This window comes from Prionailurus bengalensis, chromosome B4 (genome assembly GCF_016509475.1).
Source record: "Prionailurus bengalensis isolate Pbe53 chromosome B4, Fcat_Pben_1.1_paternal_pri, whole genome shotgun sequence".
NCBI lineage: Eukaryota > Metazoa > Chordata > Mammalia > Carnivora > Felidae > Prionailurus > Prionailurus bengalensis.
In genome coordinates this window covers 52,532,419-52,559,661 of record NC_057358.1, presented here as the reverse complement: position 1 = coordinate 52,559,661, position 27,243 = coordinate 52,532,419, and the positions used below count along the sequence as shown (strand labels likewise).

General features: G+C 35.6%; 1 protein-coding gene across 3 annotated transcripts in view; it reads right to left on the bottom strand.

Moving 5' to 3' along the window:
* Nucleotides 1-1,085: 1,085 nt before the first annotated feature.
* Nucleotides 1,086-27,243, bottom strand: part of AEBP2 (AE binding protein 2) — a 71,272-nt gene continuing 45,114 nt past the window's right edge. Inside the window, exons 4-9 of one of the 3 annotated variants that reach the window (XM_043563320.1) lie at nucleotides 18,736-18,922; nucleotides 14,805-14,929; nucleotides 8,504-8,571; nucleotides 5,833-5,946; nucleotides 3,194-3,220; nucleotides 1,086-2,660 (exon numbers count right to left, since the gene is read on the bottom strand). In XM_043563320.1, the coding sequence (XP_043419255.1) occupies nucleotides 2,615-2,660; nucleotides 3,194-3,220; nucleotides 5,833-5,946; nucleotides 8,504-8,571; nucleotides 14,805-14,929; nucleotides 18,736-18,922 (567 nt within the window). In that variant the 3' untranslated portion in view covers nucleotides 1,086-2,614. Of the gene's footprint in view, nucleotides 2,661-3,177; nucleotides 5,339-5,832; nucleotides 5,947-8,503; nucleotides 8,572-14,804; nucleotides 14,930-18,735; nucleotides 18,923-27,243 lie in introns of those variants that run through there. The other 2 variants (XM_043563321.1, XM_043563323.1) reach the window with 2 other exon arrangements.

Genomic DNA, 27,243 nt, shown 5'->3' with positions numbered 1-27,243 from the left:
CTGACATGATTATCAATGCTTTCAATCAGAGTTAAACAAATCTTAAAATACGCATTGAGAGTTAATTATTGTCCATCTTAATTTCCTTTCATCTGAAATTCAGAAGTCATGTGTCCACTTTAGGGAAGATTTATATATGAAAAAGTTTATTAGAAAAATAAACAACTTTAAATTTTACAATATTTTCCACTTCCAAAATTCTTTTATATAGAGCAAATGTGCCTTATGGTTTAAACATAAACTTGACTTACAAAATCTCATTTAGTCCTAAAGATACAAAAACACAAATGGTGAAATTGAGAAATTCAATGTAAAATTTTTTTTTAAAAACACCATTTGTTGCAGATACCTAATATGGCAATATTTACTGAAAAGTATAAACAACTTTTACTGAACTTTACTGTACTGGTGTATTACCAAAATTAACATTATCAAATCAAAATGTAGATTAAGTTGTGTGGTTTAGGTTTATTTTTCCAAAAATTTTATCAACTATACCAGGAACTGGCAAATTTTTCCTTAAAAGGTCAGAGAGTAAATATTTTAGGTTTGCAGGCCCTAAGTTCTCACTACCCAACTCTGCTACTACAGGGAGAAAGCAGTCATACTTTCTCCTGAATGGATATACCTGTGGGCTGCAGTTTGTCTGCTGCTGAACTAGACAATGGATTTTGAGTAAGAGATTATTTCAGGTGCCATATTACAAATATGTCACATACAGGGGTCAGGAGGAACAATATAAAAGTAAACATCACTAAATGAACTATTATAAGTTAAAAATTTCACACTTATTTCCCAATCTTAATTGTATGTGTGTATATATACAAGTTACAAAACTATTTCAATTCCATATTCTTTTTGGTGTGTTAATATAGTATCAGACCGAAGTCAGATAAGCAGCAAAGTACCATGAGAGATTCAGTACTCAGAGGCTAGCTAATCAATAACCATGAAATTAGGTTTTGACATCTAAATATTTCTACACGAACAAATTAATTTATTTGCTGTGCCCCTAAAGAAAATGAGATGTATATTTCAGATGTCGTTTTAAAATTCAATTGAATTGTTACAATTTTGAAGCTAAATGTGATTTGCTTTGTTTTATTAGAAAAAATACTCAGGCAAGGTCTACAATCATCGGTCAATTAAGAATGACTTACAAGAACATGAGGCAATAAAATAAAAAATACAGGTACAAACTATATATCTGAAACACTTCTATTTGGCAATTTTATAACAAATCAAAATTTTAAAAGAACAAAGGAGATCGCAGATTACTTCGTAGATACAGAATAAAGCAATTGATGAAGTGCTTAAGCAAAAGAAAACAAAAAAAGTAAAACACACTGCTTTCCTTTTCTTTTTAAAAAATAAATCACATTTGCTACAGATCAAATGGATAATACCCTTATTAAACAACCATTCCAGAATGTCTTATAGTAGCAGTGCTTTTATTTGCACTTCATTTAATTTTATATGACTCATTTCATGTATATAGATAGCTCTTTACCCCACTGTTAACGAATAAAGTCTCCCATAATTTTTATTATTTTAAAAATTTTTTTAAAGTAAATGAGAAATGATTTATGTATCATGGAACCTTTCCCATTTTGGAACCAAAGGCTTAATTCTATATTTTTGTCTATTCTTTTCTTTAAAAAATTTAGTGTAAAAACTGCTGGTTTTTATATCACTGTAGTAAAGTGAAAACTCCTCAATCAGGAGTATTTTTCTGCAGTTTGACTGCATATAACCACATATACTTTACAATATGTCCTTCCAACAGTAAGGAAATAATTGATTTCACGGTCACTGTCAGAAATGAGTGCCATAATTCTATTATGGGTATAGGTCCTCCCTCAAAGACTTTCTGGAAGGATGTTCAATGTGTTTTGTTCTTATAGATATTAACAGTAGTACATAGTCCCTTAAGTCTGCAAAGACATTTATTGTTAAAGAAGGTGCTTTATTAACAATTCCTCTGGCAGCACTAGTGAATTACAATATCCTTCAATATTATTTCTACCCATAATATATACATTTAACTTTCATGCCTCTAGAAAAACATCTACAGTACATTTCATAATATAAAAATATATTACAAATCTGCTGAATTATTTACAAGCAATGTTCTATTATCTCTATGCAACATTTGTTTGATACAATACTAACAAGTTACACATATTTCCATTTCTGTAAGTTAAAAAAAATCCATATGGCTTCTTGCTTACCAAGCAAGAAAGTGATTTTATTTTCCTTTTCAAAACCAACTTTGGTGCATAAAGGATTCAGTTTGAAGATACTTAAAAAAAAAAAAATACAATTTTTCTTATGTTAAGATAAAACAGCTCATAAACCAAATGCTTTCCTCAGAAAAAAAATTAGAGGCTTATATAGGTTAAAATGAAAATATGAGGATTATTCAAATAATTTGAAATAGAGGTTTTTCAAAAACCGTTAACAGATTAGTTATATAGGTAAATATTAACATACTGTACTCCATGAGAAAACCCTAGTCCTGAAAAGGGAGCCACCAGACATACTGCAACACTCTTTAACAGAAATTTTCAGCCCTAATTCGATAGACGAATTTTTAGTTGATTGCAAATGTCGTTCACTGTTTGCTTAAATACAAATTGAACACTTTTCTTATCAGAGTTCTGCAAAAGAACACAAATGGCAACCAATCACATCTATTTATCATAATTATCTCTTGATAATTTTCATTGTCTAAATATTTCCTAATATGACTTCAACTCAACACTGTCAAGACAAATATCCTTACAGTGCTTTTGGTAATTTAAGGGCACATGTTATAATTGGTTTTTTTTCCAATATAAACTACTGTAATTGCTAAAGGGGGAAAAAAAAGCAGCTTAAAGCAGCAAGCATGCAAAGCCTTTAAGAAGCTGTTCCACTAAGTTGCCAGAAGAGTGTTTGCTCAGTCTCCCACAGTACCATTCCATGAAAATGTGGATATACAGTAATATATTAATATATTCCACAGAAGAGCCTACTTCATTCACAGAATGTTTACACTAAGCATAAATATTATTCTAAATACCGGATTTAAGAAAAAAAAAAGGAAGGGGGTTATGACTCTAATGTGCAACTTTTACTAAACCCATTGTCAGTGACTAAGACTGCAGGTGTCCCCGCTTGTTTGCTTTTTATGTATTTATTTATTTTTTACCTCTTCAACCTCTTCTGCGGCATTGTTCTAGAAAAAGAGAAAAAGGAATATTCTTTTATTGGACTGAATCAAAAACACATTAAGTATTTCAAAAGAGACATTAAAAACATTAATAAGATATAGGCAGTGTGATAATCACTGATCATTAAAATTTATTTCCAAAGCATTCATACATTAATGTATGCAAATTTCAGTTATATAATATAGCTTTTTAATAAATCCTTTTTATGTAGGATAATGTGATTCCAAAAAAGAATATCATGCCTAACACATGTATGTTAGCCAACTAGGACTTTAAAACTGATGTTTAAACCTTGAATAAATATGTTCTTTTTAGTTTCATTTTGAAGTTAATATATTTTTAGGTTTGTCATGCTTTCATTTTGAGATGTGTATAAGCCACAAAATATTTCTCCTAAAACAAGTCTGAATAATCACTTTATTCTTTTTACTTAATTTCACAAGTTCTCCAAATCAAAATCCAGACCTCGCTCACATGTTACACCACAACAAATGTAGCCAGTTGTATTAATCTGTACCACTTTAGGAAAGACTCCATTCTAATTCCGGAATAGCAGAATCATGAAAATTTAGAGTCAAAATTAAATGTTAAGACCGGGGCAGGGGGCAGTAATACAGTTAAAGAAAATTAACTCCACAGATGCATTTAATATGTCTTAAGAACACCTTAATTACCCAAGAGTGACATCAATTTAGAATTGCAGACTTAACACTTTTCAGAACATACAATGCAATTCCTATGCTCTTTTGGACAATAGTTCTGCACCCAAATGGTTTTTTTTTTTTTTAAGTTAATTTCACTAATATCTAAATTGCTTCCTATATACACAAAATAGCAAAAATAAGCTGTCTGTGAAAAAGGAAGAGCCTCAGAGAGGGAGAAGTAGAATGCAGGGCAGAAACACAAAGTTAGTCTGAATCTTATAATTAAGATTCATGCCCCTTTGTCAACTCTCTGCCTAAGGGATGTTTACAACCAGTTCTAATAGCAGGGTGGCTCTCCCCAAATATCACTCTTTTAAAATGCTAATTTTAATTACTCCCTTCAAAGAGTCAGCAGAAATAAACCCTAAATTAAGTACCAGTAAATAAAGAATATTCAATTATTTTTCTTAAAAAGAAAAAGGTAAATCATGACTTGCCCGTATTTTTGATAGTGGATTTCCCTCAATCTCTCCTCTGAGGTAATTTCACCGTTTTTTCTCAATAGTTAATAGTTAATTTCTCAAGAACACAGTTCCATCACACAGAAAACAAGTTTTTATTGTACTTATTATTAGCATCTGCACTAGAAGATCTTTAAAACAATTTGCGGGGTTGGAGTGCCTGGGTAGCTCAGTCGGAAGCATCAAACTTTTCATTTCAGCTCAGGTCATGATCTCACAGTCGTTGGATCGACTCCAAGTTGGGCTCTATGGTGACAATGCAGAGCCTGCTTGGGATTCTCTCTTCCTCTCTCTGCCCTCCCCCTCCAATCAAAATAAATAAACTTAAAAAATAATAATTTGGGGGGAATAGGGAAAACTTAAGAATCTTGGGGTTTCCACAAGGCAAGTCCCATTCATTATGTGAGAATTTCCCTCAGAAGAGATCTTAAATTATAGAAATCCTATTATACTGAATTACATTCCAGAAAGTTGAGTCATAGAATAAACAGAACCTTCAGAGTGTTTAACTGCTACAGGATTTGACATAGGGACAGAGTCTCTTTATGACAGCTAAAATTCACACTTGGGATTATCAATTATTATATGCTATCTTATTCTTATTCAACCTATTCCTATGCAAAATACATATCAAGTTGAAATTGATTTTTAAAACATAAAAATCTGCTCATAAAGAGTGCCTTTTAAGCATTTTCCCCACTTTCTGAATCACCCTAGTATACGTCATTTGGATGGAGGCAGTGTGGAGTTCAGTCATACCCTGTCTGTGTAACCTTAGGCAAGCTATTTAAACTCTTGCCTCAGTTTTCCAATCTGTAAAACAGAGATAGTAACACCTACTTCACAGGCTGCTGTGAGGATGAAGTGTATGTAAAGCACCTAGCAAAGTGACTCAGCACATAGTCAGAAATGTTGGTCTCTTCTCCTTCCCCCCCTATACCTTCATAAGCACAGCACACTAAAACAAAGGTCAGATCAGAAAATTATTAGCAATGTGAACACTGAGCTACCTCTTAAAAACAAACACAACAATATTTAAACTGTTCTAAAGGCTTGGGTAGAGTAGAAGTTTAAAAATTCATCATTTATGGTATTTTAGGGCATTTGTGGTATATTCCCAGATCCATAAAAGTCTCGTATTGTAAAAAGAATTACGTATGTAAACAAAAGACACTTATTTTCAAAATAGTATGTACATTAGAATTTAAGCTACGTAAGATAAATCTGGAATTAAGTTGGCATATAAACTTTACCAAAATAATTATCTTTCTGGATTCTACAATTTATAAGCTTTTGTGATGTAATTTCCATATACAAAGCTCCAGAAAGCAAGCTATGCTTGGTACTGAAATTCAGTACTTAAAATTAAGTCCTAACCTTATATCCAAAAAGTTTAGGGAAATTTAAGATTATGATTCAAAAATTAAAACATCTAATCAAGAATTAAATTACCTGTATATGTTTGGATCCAAAAGCAAGGCAGTATCTTTGGGTAGCTTTGATAAATGAACTACTTTAGTTTTTAATTGATGTCGTTCACTTTCATTCACCCACACATCAGGCAGACTATGAATTAAAAAACAAGTCATAAATGAAAAAGCATTCATTTTAAACTTACCCTTTATATAACTTCACATTACCCAGACTTTTCTGTTAGCGTGACTGAGCCACAGAAATTAACAACCTTCTCAGAAGCCAAAGAAATAGCAACGGGATGTGGAGTCCCAGGTAAAAAAATGACAGTGAAATTCCAGGCATGAATTTGGGAATGAATTAGGAATTTTTGCTGGCAAAGCCATATCAAACTTAGAAACACATATTATAGAACACTGCCTTGTCTTTTAGTTCAATGAGTAAATGTCATACTTGAGCCTGACTTGATGGGAGTTTTTCTTTTTTTTTTTTATTGACGTATAGTTGACATCCAATGCTGTATTAGTTTCAGGTATACAACACAGTAATTCGACAATGCCAAAAATTACTCTCTCACCATATCATATTATTATAGTAATATTGACTATATTCCTTATGGTAACACCAAGTTGAGAAATAAGTAAACACTCAAGTAAATTAAACTCTACTTTAAAAAAATGCACATGACCAAAATCCTGAATTCAAAGAAATTCAATCCTATCGGGAAATCCAAATAAAAACAATTTGATTGATATTTATACTGATCAATATCCAAAATACTAAAAATACACAGATATTTGACTATACTTTAAAGAAACTGTTTATAACCTTAATATAAAAAGAGCTCTTACAAATCAGTATGAAACAGGTGAATATTCATCAGGGAAAAAGGAATACGATAGACAAAGGATACAAACCAACAATTCACCAAAGATAAAAACAGTTTAAAAATTATCTTATTTGTAATCAAAGAAATATAAAATGTAAGAATGATAACAGTGTTAATAACCAGAGAAATAAGCTCTCTAATGTAGTGGGTAGGATTATAATTGGCACAAATTTTGAGGAAGGCGATGTGTATTGAAACCCATCAATAATTTGCATATTTTGTGTACTGGCTGATCTTAATATCTCTTTAACAGTAGAGAAAAACGGGGACCTTTAGTGTTTCAGCAAAAAAAGGAGTTCATTAAATAAATTCTACACAGCCATTTCAAAATATTTTACAGTAGCATTTCCACAAAACCTGGATGGAGGGGATGTGTGTGGAAAATATGTTCTACGTTAGTGGAAGTTTGATAGTCACAGGATTAAAAAAAAGCTAGATTTCTTTACTAATATGCTAACATGTATTGTAAACTCTCAAATCTATTGAAGAACTCTTAATTCACATCACATTAACATCTCCTTAGAATGAAGTCTGAGAAACAATACTGTAGAAAAATACTGAGTAACAAAAGATAAATGTTAACCACATACTATTAATTTCTGAAAAACCAAGTATACACAATGAGAGTCCATTCATTTATTCTATTCTTGGTATTTATTGATTTTACCCCAAACTTCTATGATTTATATACCTTTATTACCTTTTCTAACAAAAAGAATTTTAATAAAAACATAAAAGGAGGGGCACTTGAGCGGCTTAGTCGGCTAAGCATCCGACTCTTGATTTTGGCTCAGGTCACAATCTCACAGTGCGTGGGTTTGAGCCCTCCATCAGGCTCTGTGCTGACAGTGCTGAGCCTGCTTGGGATTCTCTCTCCCCCTCCTCCTCCTCCTTTTCTGCTCCTCCCCCAATTGTGCTCTCTCTCTCTCCAAAATAAATAAATAAACATAAAAAAAAAAGATAAAAGGAAAATTAAACATAAAAACATGAAAAACCTAAGGATTTTCAGGGCCAGAAAAATATAATGCTTTTGGAAAACAAGCCAAATGATTTTTCTTTATCACTGTGAGCTAGAAAATGTTTAGAATTTTTTTAAATGATTCAAACACAGGCAAAACTAAGGCTGCTTGCATACTGCCTGAGGGTCATCTAAAAATCATAAAAATAATTACATTCTAAAAATGATTAAAAATTGCTACAACAACTTTTATTGAAAACAGAAACAGCTAGTTGTAAAGGCTGTAACTTGAATCAGGTACTATAAGAACTTTCACAGATTCTTTAACCCTGACAGGTCAAAATGTTTTGCAGTCTAATTTCTGTAATTCTTTTATATTCAAACACAGTAACTATTCAAACACAGTAAATATTTGAGGGTAAGATCATAATAAAAATAAGAGAGTCTATGGGGCACCTGAATGGCTCAGTTATTAAGCATCTGACTTCAGCTCTGCTGTCAGTACAGAGCCACTTCAGATCCTCTGTCCCCTCTCTTTCTGCCCCACCCCCACACGTGCACCTGTATACTCACTCTCTCAAAAATAAACATTAAAAAGAAAATAAGAAGGATGCCTGAGTGGCTCAGTCAGTTAAGCGTCTGACATTGGCTCAATCATGATCTCATGGTTTGTGAGTTCGAGCTCCGCACTGGGCTTTGGGCTGACAACTCAGACCCTGGAACCTGCTTTGCATTCTGTGTCTCCCTCTCTCTCTCTGCCCCTCCACAGCTCGCACTCTGTCTCTCTCAAAAATAAACATTAAAAAAAAAATTTTAAAGAAAATAAGAGAGTCTATTAATTATACAGTATTTCAAATACTTACATGTCTTCAGGCATCCAATGAAGCAAAAGTTTTATCTTTCCAGAATCCTCTTTTCTCTTAGCTATTACCTAGTAATGATATAAGAGATCATAAAAATGATTTGTAAAACATTATTTTAATGCATCAATAAAAAGCAGTTTTGATTCTAATTAAGAATTTTTAAGTATTCATATCCTGGACCAGATATTATCACAGAATTTTGTTCTGACCTGCTTTAATAGCAGCTTCGCCTTTTGATCATATATTTTCACAAAAGAAACAGAGAAAAAAGGAGTTGAAAAAATTTTGTATGCCCAAATATTAATACCATATTATCTTTATTAAGGGACTGAAAAATGCTATTTATTTTACTATTAAAGTCTGAAGATTAGCTAGACTGCCAACCAACAATGCATTATTAGTTGAAAAAAATTTTTTTAATTTTTTTAATGTTTATTTATTTTTGAGACAGAGAGAGACAGAGTGCAAGTGGGGGAGGGGCAGAGAGAGAGGGAGACACAGAATCTGAAACAGGCTCCAGGCTCTGAGCAGTCAGCACAGAGCCCGACGTGGGGCTCGAACCCACGAACCATGAGATCATGACCTGAGCCGAAGTCGGATGCTCAACCGACTGAGCCACCCAGGTGCCCCTAGTTGAAATATTTTTAAAGAATAAGATGGTAAGGAAAAAAGAACTGCGGAGATGGGAGAAGTCTATAATTTATGACTAAGATATTTGTTGTTTGCTTGGGTGTTTTTGTTTGCTGATTGGTTTGTGTTACTTTAAATGAAACAGCCAATCAGTGTTTAGGTTCAATTATAAGGAATGTACAGATCAACCTAAATTAAAAAGACCTACATAACATAAAGTATAAAAAAGGGAATATACTGGGGTGCCCAGTTAAGTGCCCAACTTCAGCTCAGGTCATGATCTCGCGGTCCGTGAGTTCGAGCCCCCCGTAGGGCTCTGTGCTGACAGCGCAGAGCCTGGAGCTGCTTGGAATTCTGTGTCTCCCTCACTCTCTGACCCTCCCCGGTTCATGCTGTGTCTCTTTCTCAAAAATAAACATTTTTAACAAAGGGTAATATACTGGTCATTCATTACTAGATTCTGAAAATTAAGATAATGCTTAAATAATAACTGACCAAAATGGTATTTTGTAACTCTTACAACTTCCATATTAGCAAAATTAGCACTGTAGTGTTCTCATAATCGAAGTCTCAGTATTTTCACCAACTTTAAGCTGCAAACAGCCACCTCAAAATATGTTGAAGCATTATATTAAAGTAAAAACAGCACTTTATACATTAATAAAACTTATAACTCCCATTACTTAAAAATCAATAGTTAGGTACTCTAATTCTAGACTTGATAATAAGATTAATTTAAAAGACTAAAGACAAATCTGAGGATGCTGAAACAAAACACCTCTACAAAAAATTATAATATAAAAACAATGCAAACCAACTGACTAGTAACTAGGATTCTGCTGACCTCTTCTGGAGAAGGCTCGGAAGAAAATGTTTCAATTAAAGATGACAAATTAGGCAAACTGCATATAGCATAGTACCACCTCACACATGTATTTTTCTGCAAAACCGTTTCATTATCTACACAGTTATTTCCTATAAATGCTTATTTGATTACTAAGGAAACTTAAAATTGCAGTTCATATTGAATATCTGACTGCTAAAAGAAGCAATTCTGTTTAACACATACCACCTCCATCAAAACCTTTCTAGTCATGGAACTTGGGTGAACCTGTCCACCTAATTCCTTTCTTTTCTTTTCTTTTTTTTTTAATTTTTTTTTTTTACATTTATTTATTTCTGAGAGACAGAGAGATAGAACGTGAGTGGGAGAAGGGCAGAGAGAGAAGGAGACACAGAATCCAAAGCAGGCTCCAGGCTCTGAGCTGTCAGCACAGAGCCCGATGCAGGGCTCGAACTCAAGAGTTGTGAGATCATGACCTGAGCTGATGTCAGACGCTTAACCGACTGAGCCACCCAGGTGCCCCACTCCTTTCTTTTCTATTATGTCCACGAAGACCTGTTCCCAGACTGATGCCTCTTCCATCCACTTTCCTCAGCAAAAAGCATTCCTCAAGATTACACTCTACTTTTGTGGCTCTTCCTTAGTCAAGGTACTTGTGCTTCCACAAGGTCACTTGAGATGCAAATCATCCCTACTCCTTAGTTTTTATGGAAAAAAAACTTGTCATACCTTGTATGACAAACATAGGTATATTCTTAAAATCTCTCAAATGTTTTCTACAGCTAAAAAGCTTATTTTCATCTTCATAAATGGTTTTGTCTCTGTAAATTAAAAAAGAATTTTTCCAGACTCCTAATATCATCACCACTATTTTTAGGTCCTTCACTTTTTTGATCATAACTATTCCTCCCATGGTGAACCTAAGGATTTCATCACAAGGGAGATGCTCTAATGAAAGCATGTGAATGTTGATGCTTCATTTCTTAAAACACAACTGTACTCATCATTGTCACCACTATTCCCTAATATGTAGAGATACTTGCTCATTACCAAACCATTATTTCATCAGATTTATTGTCCTTTAAAATCAGTGATAAGCCCCAAATCTCACTCCTTAGACTTCTTTATTTATACTTAGTTCCTACATGATTCTATCCAGTCTGATTCCTTTAAATACCACTAATATGCTGAAAACTTACATATTTGTATCTGTGGCCATACTTCTTCTCTGAGCTCAAACTCTTACATCCGTGTGCCTAAGTTAAAAAGGGAGTAGATTCTCTACTGAATGTATCAAAATTATAGCTCTTGACACTCCCCTCTCCCCCAATCTGCTTTCCCCAAAGCCTCTATTAAATAGCAACTCCACTACTTTGCCCAGTTGCCCAGGCCAGAAACACTGCGGGCATCCCTTACTTTCATTACCAAACCAGACATCTGATCCATCATAATTCTGGTTAGTAGTACTTTCAAAAGATATCCAGAATCTAACCCTTCTCCACATCTAACCATTCTAAGCATCTCCACCATAACCATTCTGGCCTTTTCTCACCTGAGATAAAAAGGCTGATGTCTCTTTCCCCCACCCTGACCTACATTCTGTCCTCAACACACAAAACAAGTGAGCACATTAAAATCCACATGAAAGAGGGGCACCTAGGTGACTCAGTCGGTTAAGCGTCCGACTTCAGCTCAGGTCATGACCTCAGGGTTTGTGAGTTTGAGCCCCATGTCAGGCTCTGTGCCAACAGCTCAGAGCCTGAAGCCTGTTTCAGCTTCTGTGTCTCCCTCTCTCTCTGCCCCTCCCCTGCTTGAACACTCACTCTCTCTCTCTCTCTCTCTCTCTCAGAACTAAACATTCAAAAAAAAAAAAATCCACAAGAGAAAAGAGATCAGTGAGTTCACCAGGGTAGGGGATGGAGGCAGAGATGAACTATAAAATTACAGTAGAAAACCTTTGAGTGATGGGAATGTTCTGTATCTTAATTATGGCGGCAGTAGTGGTTTCACAGGTAAGTACAATAGATAACTGTTTAAGTGGGTACAGTTTTATTTATTACACCTCAATAAAAATTATTATAAAAAAAAAAAACATCAGACCATGGCTACTCAAATTTCTTCAACGGCTTCCCATCACACAAAGAATAAAAGCCACAGTCTTAGTCAAACAAGGTTCTCCCCACTCTGACTTAACTCTTACTCTCTCTGCTTTCGTGCATACTTGGCCTATTTTCAAACATACTTGGCATATTCCCACTTTGCAATTCTATATTTGATTTTCCCTCTAGCGATGATGTTCATCCCCCTAATAACTGAATGGTTCATACCCTCACTTCCTCTACTATTTCATCTTATCATGTCTCTTCCACTAGACATAATTTATTGTTTTGTTTTAATCAGTTTTGTTCACTGCTGTAACATTAGTACAAAGCAGGTGCTCAGTATTTAAGTGAATGGACAAATGAGTACTAATGCCATACTATGGGTCTGGAGACCGCAACTTACTTATTGACCTTTGAAAAGAAGAACAATTATAGACCAAATCATAAGCCTACGTTACCAAACTTCAAAGGAGGACTTCAACCATCACTGCTGAACAAGCCCCTGATCTTGCTGAATCCCAACAAAATTCCCATTACAGCCATTTTAACTTTGGTCTTCACAAAATCTGTTTTTCCTTTCAATCCTTTTATTCTTATTTAGATAACTATATTTCCAATTTTTTTTATATTTATTTTTGAGAGACAGAGACAGAAACACACACACACACACACACACACACACACACACACACACACAGGATCCAAAGCAGGCTCCAGGCTCTGAGCTGTCAGCACAAAGCCTGACGTGGGGGGGGACTTGATCTCACGAACCGTGAGATCATGACCTGAGCCAAAGTCAGACACTTAACAGACTGAGTCATCCAAGTGCCCCTCCAATATTTTTTTAATCCAATTTTCCTTCATAGAGAATATACAGTTTCACCTTTCCTCAAACCCAAACTCACACCTCTCATGTGCTCCAATCTCAGAGCAATGGTTCCCTTGCTTTGTGTCTAATCTTCTACATTTGTTGCCTTTAATTCTGGCAATCATAGTCAAAACTGGGAATTTTTCATTGGAAGTATACACAAATGAAAAAGTAAAAATGCAATGCAACAAAACCTCAAGGTTACAGGAGATGGAAAAAACAGATATTCAAACCAGCAGAGAAATTGGTATCAATATGATCTTTTGTATTTTATCCTTGTGTATTCTGATTGATCTAAATACTAAAACCTAAATTTAGTATATTTTATATTTCAAGAGTCAAAACAATCTCTTTCTCCAGAGATTCAAATCAACAAGGTTTGACCTAAAATTTACCTCGGGGTGCCTGGGTGACTTAGTTGGTTAAGCATCTGATTCTTGATTTCAGCTCAGGTCATGACCTCACGGTTCGCAAAACCAGGCGTGGCCCACGTTGGGCTCCACACTGCATATGGGACCTGCTTGGGATTCTCTCTGCCTCTCTCTTTGCTCCTCTCCTCCCCAACCCCACCCCCCGCTCTCAAAATAAATAAACATTTTTTAAAAACACTTAAAAAAATAATAAAGATGACTGCATAATAAAACAGCAAAGGGCCTGGGAAAAAGAACAACTCTGTTACCTCCTAGCTAACCAAAAATAGTTACTGCTTTTTCAAATTTTCCTATATTGAACAACACAGTCATTCAGCAAATAAACGGACTACTGTGTGTCAGGAACAATTACAGAAACTTGGGATACATCAGTAAAATAAATAAATAAAAATTCCCTCCTTCAGGGCACCTGGGTGGCTCAGTCAGTTAAGCATCAGATTCTTGGTTTGGCTCAGGCTGATCTCACAATTTCATGAGTTCAAGCCCCATGGTGGGTTCTGTGCTGGCAGCACAGAGCCTGCTTGGGATTCTCTCTCCCTGCCCCTCCCCCACTCACAATGTCTCCATGTCTCTCTCTCTCTCTCTCTCTCTCTCTCTCAAAATAAATACATAAACTTAAAAAAAAATCCCTCTTTCATAAATCTTTAATTTGATGGCCATTATCTTATTTCTGTTTAATACCAACTTTAGATGTGTTACTGAGGCTGAAGGAAAAGCATGTAAGCACTCAGGGATAAGACTTAAAAGAAGTCTAATACTCTAACTTTACAAATGAGGAAACCAGAAAAGACACCTAATTATAAGGTCAAAGCCTGATCTGCAAATGCCTACAAGCCCAAAAGTCACCCTAATATTCCTAAATAGCTCAAATTAAAGGCTAAAATATTCAATTAAATCATCAAAATGTTGAACTGTGGGGAATACAGTTGACTCTTGAACAACCCAGAGGTTAAGGCTGTCAACCACTCACCCAGTCAAAAACCCACATATAACTTTTGACTCCCCAAAAACTAACAGCCTACTGTTAACCAGAAACCTTACCAAAAACATAAACAGTCGATTAACACATATTTTGTACATTATGTGTATTATATACTACATTCTGCCAATAAAGTAAACTAAAAGAAAACACTAAAATCATAAGGAAGAAAAAATACATTTACAGTACTTTACTATGTTTATTGAAAAAAATCTGTATGTAAGTGGATCTGTGCAGTTTAAAACCATGTTGCTTAAGAGTTAACTGTATTTGTTTTACAACCAACAATACAAGTAATTTTTAAAATACTGATAAAGCAGAACTTTTTGATTTTGTTAAAATATATTTTCTAAGGTTTTGAGCAGTTTAGAAATGTGATTGTGAAAGTCAAAATACATGTTCTTGCAGACCTACATAGATAATTAAAAAACAAAAACAAATACTTACAGTACTATGAAAAACAACACTGTGTCCCTTCCCTAAACTTTCTATATGAGCTGAGAGGTTAAAGCATATGGCTCGATGTCTTATCGCATCCAGTGTTTGTGCATCGAAGAAATCATGTGGTCGTGCTAAAAGTCAACACAAAAGAAGTAAAGAGTATTTAGAAAAATGTAACAATTTGCCAAACAGCCAAATAGTCCATTTTCTACAAAAAATGTAATAAGTAAGGGTTAAAACAATTAACAAATATCTATCTGGTGTTTAAATAAAAAATTTTATTTTGCTTTCAGAACATGGGTTCTAGCTGACAAGAAGAATATACAAAAGCTAATGAGTGAATGTGGCTTAATTGTGCCGTTTGGTGTGGGAGGTTGTAACCTCAGACCTCATGATTCCACATTTCAGCTATCTTTTCCATGTAATTTCATATTTTACTCCTGCATCTTGCCTGAGCACCAGTCCTGCATTTTCAACAATCTGATGAGTATCTCCATCTATCAACACACTGAGATCTAATTCACCACAGCCAAACATATAACATGTATGTCAGGAATACTCTATATTTATAAACATGTAATCAAAAATTTTCCAAATTTGGGGCACCTGGCTGGCTCAGTGGGAGGAGCATGCGACTCTTGATCTCAGGGTCATGAGTTCAAGGCCCACGCTGGGTGTAGAGATTATCTGAATAAATAAACTTAAAAAAAAATTCCAAATTTGACAAACTGGTAATATTATTTTGGAGTTCTTGACAATTATTTTCTTGACTGTAAATAACTCTTCCAACAACAATCTAAGAAAATTATGAATACACCCTTGAATGCCAATGAGTCTGCCAAAATTCTTTCTAACTCCCAACTCCACCAGTTATTAGCTGTGCAACTTTAGGCAAACTGCTTAATCTACTTGGCCTGTTTCCTTATTTGTGAAACGGAGATAACAACAGCTATAGTTTAGGAAAAAGAAATGCATGTGAAAAATGCCTTCATAAGTCACAAAGCAGTTTATATTAATAAGCTTATACTACTTTTAAAAATAAACTCATAAACCTAGAGTAAGCTTTAGTGTAATCACAAAACTATACACTAAACGTTTAATTTGGTAAGAACATTTTTTAAATTTCTATTTTCATTCCGCTAGTATTATTATAAATTGTGCTATTTTTATTCCTAATAAGAACATTGCTCACAACAAGGAAAATAAATTTATTTTACAATTGTGGAGCTTACTAATACATGTATTTTTTCAAGATCATATGTAATTAAGAATTACATTTTATTGACATTAAAAGAGAGGGCTTGATTTCCTGCTACAGCATATTCTGAATTACCTGTATGCTGATTTACCACATTATTCTGATTTACTACTATATGAAGTGGATTTTCCTCTACTAATCATGGAGTTCTCAGAACACCTACACAAATCCACCAGAGCTTTTGTGGGGAAATGTTTCACCAGTTGGCATACTCAATACAACAACCTAAGTAGCTCTTTTTTTACTGGATCTTTCTTCAAAAGGAAATAAGCAAAACAACATCAAGTAATAAACTAGCAGAACCCACAACACTAGGAATGCAACAGGAAATCAGTAAGAAAAAAATATCTGACATTTATGGAATAAAAAAGTCATGATTTTACTTAAACACTGAGAAACAAATTCCCTTCCTGTTAGATTTGTGGCTACTGGGAGGAAAATAAAGCATACTCTATTCTGTCCATGCTCTCCAAATACGCTTTTTCCTGAGCATGATAAGCACTTAAGAAAAATAGAAACTAAAATAATAGTCTCCAAAGCAGGTCTTGTCATGATCCATTAGGGTAAGGGAAGAAAACAGTATCACTACTTTTTTTATTCCATCTCAATGTTTTTTTCATATATCCTTCTTGGTAATTGTTTTATAACGTGCATCAGCAGCATTACCTGTGTGTACTGTGTAAGTACATGTTGGGATAGGGTGCCCAAGCATTTTTTTTTTCTAACTGATGAACTGTACAATCAAAAACTTCTGGAGACCACAAAAATAGAGGCTCTATTTTCCTGTGGTTCAGAATTAAACATACCACCTGATTTCTTTTTTTGCCCTTCAGATATGGTATTATGGGTATCCTTCCCAAGAACAGTACTATAGTTATGTAAAAGAATATTCTTAGGAGATGCATTCTTAGAATCTATGTTGTAATCAGAACAAAAAACCTACATATATAGGGAGATAAAGCAAATATGGCATATTCTCTAAATGAAGGATATGCAAGTATTTATTGTACTCTTCTTTCCACTTTACTTTGAAGTACGTTAAAACAGAAAAGCTTTGAAATAAATTTTATAAATTGTATCAAAGAGAAAATGACTTAAGCTGCAGTTCTACTGTTCATTGATATACCTCTCTCCCAGTTAAGTGAAAATGACCTTTCTGAATCACATGAGGAAGGCACTAGCAAAGTGATGATTTTACTACACTGCTACAGATAGGCACATTTTTAAAGAAGGAATGGACTGCAACAGCAGCAACCCTGCCATTCAAATCTTAATAGTGACTGCTCACAACGACAGCTCCTGAATCTTTTAAAGCTCATATACTCAGGATTATCTTTATTCTCCCCCCATAAAACAGGAAACAAAAAGATTGTTTTTCCCCACCACTCTCCCTACACAGCCTGTTTTACTAGTTAATACTGGAAAAAACAACACTCTCAAAAGAGGCCATACACTTAAGCAGTCCCTCCTTCTCTAAGAAAGAACTAGATATTTAACTAATCCATTCTCTTTAAAAGAACTAGCAAATTGCATAGATACTACCAAATAATACGAAACAGTCAGTAAGTTTAAAGGATTACTACGTATACACAGAAATGAAAATAGTAATGAGGCTACTGAGTCAAAGAGGGGGGAAAGTGATTCCCAACTTTGAATACCATAATATGTATTTAGCAATTTTCTGTGTGATTCCAAGTACCACATCAATATTCAAGTAAAAAAAAAAACAGATGTAATTTCTGTTTTTCTAAAAGGAAGTCAAAAGGAAAATGGATCCATAACCTAAATTCAATAGCCAACTTTGAAAAATAAACATTTATTTCAAAAATAAGAAACTTAAAAGAGAGCTTAGAAAAGTTTGTCACCCATGGTTTGTTCATTTGTCCACTGTAGCTTTGTAGTAACAAAAAAAAATTGAACATTTTAGAGACAAGCCTTCTAGTCTGGATTAGTGTCTGGAGTCTCTTCTACGGTCTAATCAAATCCCAAGAGAAAAGGTAAGGTACAATCTATTTTTTTTCTATCTAGTTCACCCTTGCAGTGGACTCCCTTTCAATAACAGCTTCAGTCAATTCTCTCTCTCCATTCAGGATGTGCTGAATCAGCCAGCTGACACCACAAACCAGGCAGAGTGCTAGGCTCTGGAGCTTCAACATCAATTCCTGCTCCCCGCGTTTATAAAACTTATCATCTAGACTATATCCTAAATATTGAGGATACATTTCATAATCTGGTAAACATATTAACATATGTGTTACAACACATTTAAGTACAGAGACACACACTACCAATAGTTTTGCTATTCACACACACCACTCTGCAGCAGATTGGTTACTTTTACTTCATTATTACCTTTAACATGTTCAAATTTTCTAAAATACCAACACCGCCGTATTTTAAATTTTCTTGTTTTAGAGCAGAATCAAAGGACCCCTCAAACTCTAACTGTATACAGACTTTGTATTCTAAGGCCACATATACTTACCCTCTCTTAACTAGAAAGGTAAGACAAAACATACATCACTGAACTCTCACACTAACACCCAAGGGATCCCATCTGTTTATTACTGTTAACAAAAATACACAGAGTTAAAGAACAGTAAAACCTGAATTTGCATGAAAGCCCAACATAGAAACAAAAGCTATCTACTACATACAGATTTTTAGTGAAAAACTTACGTAATGAACGTCGTCTTTTGTTCTTTAATTTTCTCCTTTTGTTCATTCCAGCTTTAGAAGGAGATTCTTCTTTGGCCTTTGGCTGGCTAGAAACTTTTGAGGAGTTCTGCTGACTGAAGTGTGTGGGTACATGGCGAGCTAGCCCTCCCTGAGAAGCAAAGCTGGCATTGCAGCCACCAACAACACACTAGATAAAGATAAAAAAGGATGTCAGGGATGCCATGCAAGGCACAAGTATATGAAGGAGTGAATATTCTGTTATTTTCAGAAGTAAATGAGTAACACTATAGAACTATTCCAGATAGAAACTACGAGAGATTACTACACCCTTTCTTTTTATAAGGTGCCCCAAATAATACACATTAGGCAGTGGCAGAGCTGGGAAATAAAACTCTAGTGTCACGACTCTCCAGTTTACTGCTCTTCCCACTGTACACAAGACAAAGATAGTGAGATCTTCTTCCCAGAAAAATCGGGTCTTGAATTAATCATTTTGCTAAGAAAAACAGTAACTTTTTTTTTAAATCAGAGAATTACATATCCTGACAATTACTTGGGACTCCTAGATTTCTTTTTTAATGTTTATTTATTTATTTGAGAGACAGAGCACGAGAGCGCGATGAGCATGGGAAGGACAGAGAGAGAGGGAGAGAAAAGAATCCTAAGCAGGCTCCGTGCTGTCAGCACAGAGCCTGACACGGTGCTCAAACTCCTGACATGTGAGATCATGACCTGAGCTGAAATCAAGAGTCGGATGCTTAACTAACTGAGCCACCGAGGCACCTGGAGACTCCTAGATTTCTAAAATTATTTTTATCTTAACCATATATACTACTTCAATACATTCAGCAGCCTCCCTACTGTTCTACCCTGTTGTAACAGGGAAGAAATACAGTGATACTGACTTTTAAACAATTAGATCCAGCCACTCCGAGAAGACTTACCCTCAGGGTTGGTTTTACCCAACTCGTTAAGTTCCATTAAATACTGCCTGCCTCTTTAGCCTTCAGCACTTGCCAAGACTGAGATAACTACCCAAGTCACCTGGCAAATCTGCTACTCCAACAATGAATGCAGAACGTTTAGATATCACTAAAATTATAATAAACAAATTAGCTACAGTACAAAGTGTATGACATCTAACAAGTGAATGTTAGCAATTAAAACAAATGCCATTTACAAAATGATCACCACAGCAAAATTCATAGCTAGATTTCCAGGGGCTCTTCTATTGGTAACTAAGCCAATTTACTTAGATTCTGACTTGACAACCAAACTCCAAGCATCCAAATCCGCCAAATCATGTCAAACACCAAATAAATCTATCACATTGTTCCTAGGTGGTTCAACGTACAATAGAGTTTATCTAGATAATACCACAAAAAAATGTACATGTTTCCAGGCTCTTTCTTTCAATCCAGGCAACTTTACCATTTTAAACTTCACCTCTCTACTAGGGATCATATCTTTATTCAGTCTCTCTAAATCTACCCAACTTAAGAAAAGCTCATCCCTTTGCAACTACATGGATGGAACTTGAGGGTATTATGCTAAGCAAAATTAGAGAAAGACAAATATCATATGAATTCACTCATATGAGGAATTTAAGATACTAAACAGGTGAACATAAGGGAAGGGAAGCAAAAATAATATAAAAATGAGGGGGACAAAACCTAAGAGACTCTTAAATATAGAGAACAGAGGGCTGCTGGAGGGGATGGGGGGGGGGGCTAAATGGGTAAGGGGCATTAAGGAATCTACTCCTGAAATCATTGTTGCACTATATGCTAACTTGGATGTAAATTAAATAATTAAAAAAAAACTCATCCTCCTTTGAAGATACCCTCACACTTTCAGACTGCTTATCTACGTATCGCAATTAATCCTTTCTCCATGTATTTTGAAGGCAAGAACATACTTTTATGAATATATATACGTATACATATGTGTGTGTGTATCCACAACCACCTTGCAAATCATAGCTATTTCTAAATATACCTGAAGAACTCAAGTATTTATAGATTCTGGTAAAACTGATGCTGGCTGAAACATTTCAGAGCAAGCCCCTTAGGCAGTGCCATTCATAAATATTCTATTTATTCTGTATACAACAGACCTTTTATGGGCTTAATGGCACTCAGCATTGCTAATAAAAACCTTTGCCCATTCTAAGGTGTACACTAAGAGGCAGAGGAATGATTCAAGGTTTTAGTTCAAATACTTATTTAAAAAAAAATTTTTTTTTTTTTTAAGGGCACGGGGCAGGGGGACCAGAGTGGCTCTTAGTCAGTTGAGCATCTGACTCCTGGTATCGGCTCAGGTCATGATCTCAGGGTGGTGGGATCGGGTCTGTGTCAGGCTCAAGCACGGAGCCTATTTGGGGATTCCCCCCCCCCCCCCATTTGCACACGCGAGCTCTCTCTCCCTCAAAATAAAATAAAAAATATTTACTCTATGTACTATGCACCATGCAAGATGCTAGAAGTATAAGGATGAATAAGACACAGTACCCCCCTGAAAGAGCTTACAATATGTCAGTAGGCATATGACACCTTAAAGAACTACAGTTAGGCTTAGGGAGCAGAGTGCTATGGGAACCCTGAAAAGGAGCAATTAACCATATCCAGTGCTTGAAAGTATTTCACTCAATTCTTTTAATACTTTTTTAAATGTTTATTTCTGAGAGAAAGAGAGACAGTCAGTTTGAGAAAGTGCACGTAGGGGAGGGTCAGAGAGAGAGGGGGACAGAGGATCCAAAGCAGGTTCTGTGCTGACAGCAGACAGCCCCAAGTGGGGCTCGAATTCAAGAACCACAAGATCATGACCTGAATCAAAGTTGGACAATTAACCAACTGAGCCACCTAGGTGCTCCTCATTCAAGTCTTACAATGACCCTATCAATAGTGTTACCCTCAGCCTGTATCAAGAATGTTCAGCTACAGATTCTGGTGATGAAAAGTTTAGCATCTAATGGTTACTGAATTCTTAGAATTAAAAAATTTATATTTAAAAAAATATATATATTTCAAGTGCCAAGAAAAAATAATGCTTTTTAAAAGTTTCCATCTCCTATTGATTACCACACTGCCATAGAACGACACTGTCCACAAAAGCCACTAGCCAAATGTTGCTACTTAACACTTTAAGGCAACTGTAACTAAGAAACAAAATTTTAATTTTATTTAAATTAATTTTTATTTATTGAGGTGAAATTCACGTAACACTTTAAAGTATATAATGCAGTGGTCTTTAGTGCATTCACAACATTGTATAACCACCAGCTAGCTCCACATCCTTGTCAACACTTGTTATTTTCAGTTTATTTTATTAATCTTTTATTGAGGAGGGCACCTGTTGGGATGAGCACTGGGTGTTGTACGGAAACCAATTTGACAATAAACTGCATATTAAAAAAGAATAAATAATAAATAAATAAAATCTTTAAAAAGCAAAAAAAAAAAGTAATCTTTTACTATTAACATTCAGGCCAGCCCTTCCATTTTAATTTCCAATTAAATACCTGATACTCAATTTCACTACTGAAAAGCTTTTAAATGTATCTGCAATAGCTTGCTATGTGAATCTACCTCTCCAACTACAAATTTTTGAAATCTAAATAAAGATCAAGTATTCAGCATCTGAAATGAGAAGGCTTAAGTAAAATTACCCTCATTGGTTAGTTTTACACTGTCCAACACATTTTAATCATTAGATACCTATAGTACTAAGCACTTGAAATATGGCTCTTCTTAAAAAATATTTTAAGTATAAAATATGCACTGAACTTTGAAGATTTAGTACCCAAAAAAGCAAAAACTTTCATTAATTCTGTATATTGCTAAGATGTTGAAACAATACAAGGAGTTAAGCCAAAGATATTGTTTAAATTATTTTCATCCATTTCAATTATTTTAATGAAACACTGGAGAATTTAAAATTATATATTTGGTTCACACATATTTGTGTTACACAGTACTGCACAGGATAAAGCCACAGAGTATTTATTTTTCTTACTTTTTAATTTTAGAAGATATCATCCCTGTATTTCCTAACATCTACTTTAAAAACATACATTAATTGTCTTTGGTGGCCCATGTGTCAGATACTTTAAGGAATACAATGTAAGATAGTCTTTGCCCTGGAATTCCCAGTTTAATATTGGTTATTCAAACAAATCTGTTGGAAAAACATCACATTTCAAACTTCCAAATAGCTACCTGAATACAATTAAGGCAGAGATGACAGTAACAGTTTCAGATTCAAGCCCTCAGGTTTAAATTCAGAAGGATTTTGTGATATAATTCCATCCAGCATTACCCTTAATTTTAAGGGTCCCAATACACTAGCAGATACATTTTGTCCCAGAATCCTTCAAGACTGCAACGAATAGGCCCTGAAAGCATCTAGAACTGAGTAAATATCACAAGTGTATTTTAATCAGTGGTGATTCAATGCTCTGGAAACGAATAATGAGAATTCTACTAGAAAATAGTTTTATCTTTGCTTTTAATCATTCATCCATCAAGAATCATAAACAAATCTAAAAAAGAAAACCTAAAAGTACAATGAGAATTTAAAATGAAGAGAGTCCTTTATTAAAAAGAAATACGAGAATCAGACACATTTCACTTAAATACAAATTTTACCCTAGAAAATAATTTTACGCATCATCTAATGAAAATTCCATCCATTATGTATATATCACAGAGAACAAGGTAAGAGACAAATCAGCTATTGCCTCAAGTGGACTTTCATTCCTCTCAACAAGAGCATTTCATGGTGAATGTGGTTTTAATGTTCAAAGATTCATTTTTTCCCCAACACATACAATGATCCATGAATTCAAGCCACCACATTGATGTCCTGATTTCAACAATCAGGGGAAAATCTGGCTGTTGGATACCAAATGCTTTAAATGATCTATTTCCCAAATCCACTGAAATACTCTCTATATACTGACTACTGTTGTGGTCAAGCAGCTGTTCTAAAATGTGGAATCACTGTTTTTATTTTTTGCCCCAAACATGTTCAAATTAAGCAATACTAACAATGTCTTTTCTAGTACTAAGACTGCCTTATTCATATATTCCCAGAAGTGCTATGAAAATCTACAAGGGGCTACTGAAACACCGAGGACAAAACATCAGTTTCACAGGAGACATGGTAGTATTTATTAATAAAGTAGGTAATCTAAAGAAAAATAAAAATTCCGGGCGGGTAGAAATGTTGGTTTTTTTAGTTGTGACAAATGTATCACAGTAATATGAATGAGGCAACACTAAGGGGAACAAACTAGGTGAAGGCACATGAATAGTCTGTTATATCTCTGCAGCTTAACTTTTCTGTAAATCTAACATTTTTCCAAAATAAAAAGCTTTTAAAAATTCCATGTAGAGGGATGCCTAGGTGGCTCAGTCAGTTGAGCGTCCAACTCTTGATTTTGGCTCAAGAATCTCACGGTTCCCGAGATCGGCCCCCGTGGTGGGCTCTGCACTGACAGTGTAGAACCTGCTTGGGATTCTCTCTTTCTGTCTGTCCCTCTCCACCCCTCCCCTGTTCACATGGGTCCACACACTTGCTGTCTCTCAAACAAACAAACAAACAAACAAAAAATCCAAGTAGAAAGCACAGCCACAATGATTGTGATTCATTTGAGAACTACAAGTAGTTCTTATGGCTGGAACACTACAGTAAGGAACAAATGAGTCATGAAGCAGATAAATAACAGGTATGAAGATCTTATTATGCATCATGCTAAGAAATAGGGATTTTAATTTGGAAAGAGAAGTTATCATGGATTTCAAACTGAGTGACTAACAGAACCACAGAAGATAAACGGGGGATAAAAGAGTAGAGTGAGAAGTAGCAGTCATATTCAAAATATAATGAGGATCTGTGTCTGGGTGGCTCAGAGTTAAGCATCTGACTTTGGCTCAGGTCACGACCTTGTGGTTCATGGGTTCCAACCCCACATTGGGCTCTGTGCTGGCAGCTCAGAGCCTGGAGCCTGCTTTGGATTCTGTGTATCCCCCTCTCTCTGCCTGTCCCCCATTCGTGCTCTGGTCCCTCTCTCAAAAATAAATAAACGTTAAAAAAAATTTTTTTAATATACAGAGGGTCAAATTGACAGGATTTGCTAATGTATTTACAGGAGTACAGGAGAAGTTAAGAGAGGAATCAAGAATGATACAGGGCTCTTAAAGTCAGAGCCCTTGATCTTACTATTTACCGAGTCTAGAATAGAACCACGTTTGAAATGAAAAACCTCAAGATTTTGTACATGTTAGGTTCAAGATACTCTATTAGACATCCAAGCCAAATATTCCATTCTGGAATCCAAGAGGGAATATTGTTAGGGCTAGAGAGAAACATCTGAGAGTAATCAGAATATAAAAAGTATTTACTAGTATTTAAAACCAAAGGACACCTAGGGTAAGAACTTTGAGAGCACTCTCCAACATTTAGAAGTCAGGTATACCAAGCAGAGATCAGCAAAACTGACTAGACAGGAGCAGCAGCCAATGGCTTTGGAAATAGAGGTTGGAGGGATGAAGAATAGGCAAGTGTGGTATAAAAGAGGCCTAGAAAAGAAAGGTTACATCAATAAAAATAAGATCCCAAATGTGACATGCACACAGTACACACAGCGTATCTTTTTCCCCTCAATGCTTTCTCCCCGCCTTTCAAAGACCATTGAACTGGCAGTCACATTTACCATAGAAATGCTGCTTAGTTAGTATAGAGTACCTGGTAAGAGAAATATCTTGTAGAACAGTAATTCTGAAGCCTAAGCACACATCCAAATCACCTAATTTTTTTTTAAAAAATGTAATTTATTGAGAGAGAGGCAGAGCAAGCAGGGAAGAGGGCAGAGAGAGAGGGAGAGAGAGAATCCCAACCAGGCTCACGCTGTCAGCACGGAGCCCAGTGCAGGGCTCAAACTCACGAACTGTGAGAGTCGGATACTAAACTGAGTGAGTCACCCAGGTGCCCCTCAATTTTTTTAAACATAGCAAAATGCCTGGCCGTGTGCCCCAGATTCTGATTTAACTAGTCCTGGATGCAACTCTAGCACCAGGATTTGGACAGCCAGTAGCACAGTTTATACAGTAAAGGAAGAACTACTTCAGTCTTTTTTTATTATTTTTTTTTTTTAATTTTTTTTTCCACGTTTATTTATTTTTGGGACAGAGAGAGACAGAGCATGAACGGGGGAGGGGCAGAGAGAGAGGGAGACACAGAATCGGAAACAGGCTCCAGGCTCTGAGCCGTCAGCCCAGAGCCCGACGCGGGGCTCGAACCCACGGACCGCGAGATCGTGACCCGGCCGAAGCCGGACGCTTAACCGACTGCGCCACCCAGGCGCCCCTGGAACTACTTCAGTCTTAACAGCTTTCCAAATAATGAGATCCCTGTCATTGTCCAATGGTGACCAACTCGTTTTTCTTTTGGGGGAATAAAGGGAATCATTTTTTTGTCTTTTAGAATCACGATGACCAATGCAGTTATTATTCTTATTTATAGTCAAATAATTCCATGTTTGGTCAGCAAGAGCCTCCTAATAAGCACTGGCTGCCAAGGCTAGGGAGCTTCAAATTTTTTTTTTCAATGTTTATTTATTTTTTGGGGGGGACAGAGAGAGACAGAGCATGAACAGGGGAGGGGCAGAGAGAGAGAGAGACACAGAATCGGAAACAGGCTCCAGGCTCTAAGCCATCAGCCCAGAGCCTGATGCGGGGCTCGAACTCACGGACCGCGAGATCGTGACCTGGCTGAAGTCTGACGCTTAACCGACTGCGCCACCCAGGCGCCCCAAGGCTAGGGAGCTTCAAATACAGACATACAAAATGTCAAAGAAGAATTAAAGCTAGGAGAATAGGGTATTTAAAGCTTCATATTATTACAGAGAATGTGTCTTTTTTTTTTTTTTTTAATTTTTTTTTTCAACGTTTTTTATTTATTTTTGGGACAGAGAGAGACAGAGCATGAACGGGGGAGGGGCAGAGAGAGAGGGAGACACAGCATCGGAAACAGGCTCCAGGCTCCGAGCCATCAGCCCAGAGCCTGACGCGGGGCTCGAACTCACGGACCGCGAGATCGTGACCTGGCTGAAGTCGGAAGCTTAACCAACTGCGCCACCCAGGCGCCCCAGAGAATGTGTCTTAAAAAGATTCTTACAAATATATATATTAAAATACATATATATATATGAGGTGATGGATGAGTTAACTGGATGGAGAGAATACTTTCACAACTGTATACACGTATCAAATCACCACGATGTATAATTTAAATTTCTTACAATTTTATTTGTCAATTATACCTCAAAAACCTGGGGAAAAAAAGCAAGCGATTTAAAAATTATCAAAATTAACTATCATTACAAAACAGGTCCATTAAAGAACATGAGAAGGAAATTATTTCATCATCCACCACAGTGAATACCAGTATCATTCACTATGTAACAAATTACCAGAAACTGCCTGAATGCACAACTGTAAAGTTATC